Source organism: Hemitrygon akajei, chromosome 19, assembly GCF_048418815.1.
Source record: "Hemitrygon akajei chromosome 19, sHemAka1.3, whole genome shotgun sequence".
Classification (NCBI taxonomy): domain Eukaryota; kingdom Metazoa; phylum Chordata; class Chondrichthyes; order Myliobatiformes; family Dasyatidae; genus Hemitrygon; species Hemitrygon akajei.
Genome location: NC_133142.1, coordinates 66753905 through 66759904, shown reverse-complemented (window position 1 = coordinate 66759904; position 6000 = coordinate 66753905). Strand labels below are relative to the sequence as shown.

Here is a 6000-nt window from a genome sequence, read left to right as displayed (position 1 = left end):
GCATCTGCAGGATCACGTGTCCATATTTGATTGTAGCCTTAGAATGTGATGAACTGTGCCAACACGAACTGCTGGTTCTTTCGGGAACCAGCAGTTGCAAAGGGTGATCTCAAAGCTTCTATGGGCTAAGATATTGAAGTGCATGACCCAAAAAGCAACACTTCTTACCACTCTGAATTTCTAACAACCTGCAGGAGGAAATATTTCTATTCCAGTAGGGAAAAATTGGTGGGTATCCTCTGAAAGAGTTCTGCTGGTTACCTTCATGTTTGTATTTGACCTGTGGCCAGCAATCCTGATACACAAGTAGGACTTCACTAGATCTTCAATGTCCTGAGCGATCCAGGTCAACATGAAAGCCTCTGGCCATCGTCTTAATGTTTACATCTCATATGCTTGAGATGGACATACTTCAGCATGAATATTTAAAGTCTCTCAGGAATCACCAAAATCTTAAGTCTTGAATAGTTCATGCTGCACAAAGCTTCTACAATTAGAGATTAAGATACATAGGAGGAAGCACAATTAGAACCTGGTGAACTGATTCCATTATGTGAGGAATAAATGCATCTCCTCCATCACATGACAGTCTCAACAGACGAAGAAACAGAGGTAGGATTAGGGGCCATTTGATCTCATGTACCTGATCAGTCTTGCATTCAATCCATTTATTCAATTATCTGCCTATTTATTTATTTATCCATTATCTATCTATCTATCTATTTATTTGTTGAGATACAGCATGGAATTTGCGCTTATGGCCCTTTGAGTTGTGCTGCCCAGTAATGCTTGATTTAATCCTAACCTAATCACAGGACAATTTACAATGACCAATTGACCTACTGATCTGTCCACCTTTGGACCGTGGGAGGAAACTGGAGCACTCATAGAAAACCCATGCATTCCACAGGGAGGATGTACAGACTTCTTACAGATGATGTCAGAGATGAACTCTGAACCCTGATGTCCTGAGCTGTAATAGTGTCATGTTAACTGGTACGCTACCATTACGTCCCGTCCCTGGGAAGCAGCTTTAATAAGATTTATTCCCAATCTTCTACAAGAACAACAAATTTCACAACATATAAGTCAGTGATAAGAAATCTAATTCTGATTCTTTCCTGTAATAACCTATATATCACATGATTTCCCCAATATGCAAAGATTTTTGGATCTCTGCATTGAATAAACTCAGTGACTGAGTTTCCAAAGCCCTCTTGGATAGAGAATTCCAAAAATGTATCCTGATCCCAGGTTACAATGATTGTGACTTTATGTTGAGATTGTTATCCTTGATTGTAAACACTCAGCCAGTGTGGAAGTACAAACCCTACATATCCAGTGCTCCTAATGTGACCCTGTCATAAAGTGGGGGGCCATGTCTTCGAGCATTTCTGCTCCATCCACCCGAAACAGATCTTCCTAGTGACCAAACATTTTATTCCAATTCCCATTCCCATTCCGACATGTCAGTCCATGTCCTCCTTTTGTATCGAGATGAAGTCACCCTCACAGAGGAGGGGTAACACTTTGTATTCCATCTGGGTAGCCTCCAACCTGATGGCATGACTATTACTTTCTCCTTCCAGTAAAAAAAATCTCCCCTTCTTCCCCTCTCTTCTATTCAGTATTCTTTTACCTCTTCTCACCTGCTTATCACTTCTTCCTGGTTCCCCTCCATCTTCCCTTTCTCCTATAGTCCACTCTCGTCGCGTAACAGATTCCTTCCTCTCCAGCCCCTCATCTTTCCTACCCACCTATCACCTTCTAGCTATTCTTCCCCCCCCCCCCCCACCTTACCTTTGTATTCTGGCACCTTCTCTTTATTTCCAGTCCTGAAAATAACATTGACAGTTTATTCATTTCCATACATGCTGTCTGACTTGCTGAGTTCCTGTGTGTGTGTGTGTGTGTGTGTGTGTGTGTGTGTGTGTGTGTGTGTGTGTGTGTGTGTGTGTGTGTGTGTGTGTGTGTGTGTGTGTGTGTGTGTGTGTGTGTGTGTGACTAATCCTACATGTACTCTATAAACTAAAAAATATCATCTCTAATTCTTTTAAACTCAAGAGAATACAGGCATAATATGCTTAATCTGACCTCAGACAACTGCCCTCACCCACCTGCCCTCACCCACCATACCAGGTACAATCTTAAGAGCCGTAGCCCAGAATGTCGACTCTTTATACCTTGCAACACATACAAAATGCTGGAGGAACTCAGCAGGCCAGGCAGCATCTATGGGAAAAAGTACAGTCAACTTCTCAGACTGAAACCCTTCGGCAGGACTGGAGAAAAAAAAGCTGAGGAGTAGATGTTAAAGGTGGGGAAGGGGAGAGAGAAATATCAGGCAGTAGGTGAAACTTGGAGGGGAGGGATGAAGCAAAGAACTAGGAAGTTAATAGGTGAAAGAGGCAGAAACCATGGAAGAAAGAAAGTGGGGGTGGGAACACCAGAGAGAGGTGATGGGCGGGCAGGGAGATAACATGAGTGAGGGAAAAGGAGATAGGAAATGGTGAAGGGGGGTGGGGAGGCATTACTGAAATTTTGAGAAATCGATGTTCATGCCATCGATTATCTAACCCTAACCCTTTATTCCTTTAAATTTTGTATGTGTTTCTCCGTCTGTCACAAGTATATCCTTAGGTATGGAGACTGAACATGTAAGTAAAATTGCAGATGCATCTCACCAGGCCTAAATATAAAGAAATATTGATTTTAGTCGCCTTGAAGCCATCCTTGATCAAATGCTCTCTTAATGGTAAGGACTGTCACTTGCACCTACGCCCTGGAGTTCAGCTCTTTGGTCCATGTTTGAATTGGGCAGTCATTAGTTGGATTGGAACTGTCTTTTGTGAATGAGGTGATGGCAATATTGACATTGTTCTGGAAGCACATCTAGCTCCTGAATCCAGGTCTTCAGTACTTTAGCTAGGAGGTTAGTCTAGTTTCATAACCTTTGCCAAATCCAGTGCTCTTCACTAGTTTTGGATGTCATGTACAATGAATCAATTGGAACATGTTTCTATGAGGCACTGTGGACCATCTAGAGGTTAGTCTGGTTTCATAACCTTTGCCAAATCCAGTGCTGTCAGCCATTTCGGGTGGTATGGTAGTGTAGCAGTTAGTGAAATCATTGACCCAGGATCATTTCTCGGGCTGTCTGTAGGAAGTTTGTACATTCTCTCTGTCACAGTGTGGGATTCTGCTGGGTTTTTCTCCCACAGTTGATCATTATAAATTGTCTGAGGGTTAAACTAGTGGGTTGCAGGGTGAAGCAGCTCATTGGCCAGAAGGGCCTGTTCCATGCTGTATCTCCAAATAAAATAAACATTTTCTGGACCTCACCATTATTAAGGATTAGGATATTCTTGAAGCATCCTCTTCCTGTTTGCTTTTTAATTGTCCATCATTCTTGACAAGATGTGGCACAAATATAGAGCTTTGATTGGGTCTGTTGGTAATGAGATCCCTTAGCTGTGTGATGTGACATTGTTATTTTTGCTACTTACCTACTAGTCCTGTATTGCATTTGACTAGGTCAGCACCAAGTCATTTTTAGGTAATATTTTTGCTGTTTTCAACATGCACCTCTACACTTCTTATCAAGTCAGGATTGATTCCCAGGCTTGATAGTAATGGCAAAATGAAGGCTTTGCAAGCATTGAAATTAGAGATTGTGACTTTTTTTTGCTGCTGCTGATCATGAGCGCCTCATGAATGCCCACTTTCAGGCAATCCGATGTCTGTTGTGCCACATAACATGATTAAAATAATAACATTTTTTACAAGGTACAAGGTGGTTTCAGGATGAATTCAGGAATTACCTGTCTTATTCTGAGAGGACTGTGTGGTGGTCACTTCTACTAATGCCATCATTGGAAAGATGGTAGTTTAATTGCTGATAGGTTTGTTTTGGTTTACTCACTCCCCGCCACACACCTTGTGAGACAGCCAAGTCCTTCATGATTTGGCCAGTGCTAATGCTACTCACTGATGGACAGAGTGAAATATCAACCCTTGCTTCTTTTGGTTGCCAAGTGCTGCTCAGCATAAAGGAATAAAGGATCCACTTGCTGAGGAAGAATGATAAATGGAAATCAGGATGAAGTTTTTTTTGCTCCTACTTGACCTAATACCATGAGATTTCACAGAACCTGGAGTCCATTTTATAGATTGTTACTAATCCTTGAAGAGAACCCACTTCCCTTTTTACCAGTCACATGATATTACTCCATTGTGGCTATTTCCGGAACAATGTTCCAAACTCCAAACCAATGTCATGCCTATTAATCTTTGTTTATTGCTGTAAGCAATAAAAGAATAAAAGATTAGATAACTGCATTATAATAATTAGAATATTCTGAGAGTTTTCAGTGTTTTAAGTTTCACATTTCCAGTAAATATACATATTTTCCGATTTTCATATATCGGTGAACGTATTTGAAATATTTCATTGTTATCTGTACATTCTCTGCTGCGAAATTTAATAAACTAAGTAATTAAATTAAGACCTTAAGACCTTTTCGTTTCCTCGTCACACAGTTGGTTGTGATGGACGTAGTCATTTAATATAAAGAGAATCCTGGGTAAGCATTGTACGAAGACAAATGAAGCATCATCTGGATTTAGATTTTTAAAAAGATTTATTTTAAAGGCGCATCTTACATAACAACATGGATTACTAAAACCAATGAACGATCTTTTGAGAGGCACATTTTCACATTCCTCACTCAACGTAATCCATAAAAAAAGAATGCATACATAACAGAGCAGTTCTTTTGACAAATCGGAGTATTGAAACGTTTACTCTGTTTCTTTCATCATGGACATTGTCTAATCCTACTGCGTACACACAAAAGGCGATGGACTGGAGGAACTCTGTGGGATGGGCACAATCGAGTATGGATGCAGGGTCTCAACAAGACCTTCCCTAACTCATTGAGTTTCTCCAGCGCCTTTTGTGCTGCTCCAGATTCCAGCATCTGAAGCCTCCCGACCTATTTCGCGTTTTCAGCATTCAGCTATAACGCGGAAGAGGCCATTGAAAGCAGCGGGATCCCGGCAACTCTGACAGATGCCGAACATTGCCGTATACGTTCTGGGGGGCTGGATCAAGACTGTGGCAACCGACCAATCGGACTACGGAATCGGCCTACGGCAATTGCCAATCAGGAACTATTTGCCCAATCAGCGCAGGGCACGGGCGCTTCCGGCGATCCTGTCAGGTTGTTTTTTTTCTTGTCCTTCCGGTGTGTTGTAGGCGTCGCTGAGCGTGAATGTGGGTATCGTGAGCGGTAAAAGGAGGGGAGTGGACGGCAGGGGAAAACAATTACCAGACGGTACTCAAACCGAACCTGCCGGAGGTTATGGAACTGAAGGAGCCGGATGGAAATGAGTGGAAGTACCACGGAGAGGGCAATAGAAGTTTGGTCGTTTCCCATGTCCAGGTTAGTGGGGCGCGCGGGCAACGTGCACGCGAACGGCGCTTCCTGCGCGCGCCCTCGTGCACACCTGCTCCGTGTAAATAGCGTCAAAGGGCCCGCGCGGTGCCATTGTGAACAAAGGGGACTGCAGGCACGGCACGGCACGTCACGTCAAAGTTCAGCTAAGCACTTTAATTTTATGTGAACAGGACATGCAGGGGGCTGAACTAACTGCAGTAGTACTTATGCCGCACTGTGTTCAATTTCACCCTCGGATAAAGCAAATGCACATTCGTCCAATAGTTTTAGATCAACAATTACAGACGTTTACAATAAATAATGAATCGTTCATTTAAAAAAAATCAGTTTAATTAATCGGGGAAACCATTTGGGGGAAATGGTGTGCTTCCTAGGAAGGGTCCACGTAGTGACTTGTCTGCCCTAGTCTAAGCAAATATGAATCGAGTTCCGATCTTTACTATAGTTCGAGTTTTCACTGTTTAATGAGCCGCTTGCGGTTACTAATTTATGGTGTAATGCTTTATTGTAATGAAAACAGATGGAAGTTTGAAATATAAAG

At 42.3% G+C, this 6000-nt stretch overlaps 1 protein-coding gene across 1 annotated transcript in view; it reads left to right on the top strand.

Moving 5' to 3' along the window:
• Positions 1–5231: 5231 nt before the first annotated feature.
• Positions 5232–6000, top strand: part of ippk (inositol 1,3,4,5,6-pentakisphosphate 2-kinase) — a 125785-nt gene continuing 125016 nt past the window's right edge. The window contains exon 1 of the mRNA XM_073072678.1: positions 5232–5444. Coding sequence (XP_072928779.1) covers positions 5364–5444 — 81 coding nt within the window. The 5' untranslated portion in view covers positions 5232–5363. The remainder of the gene's footprint in view (positions 5445–6000) is intronic.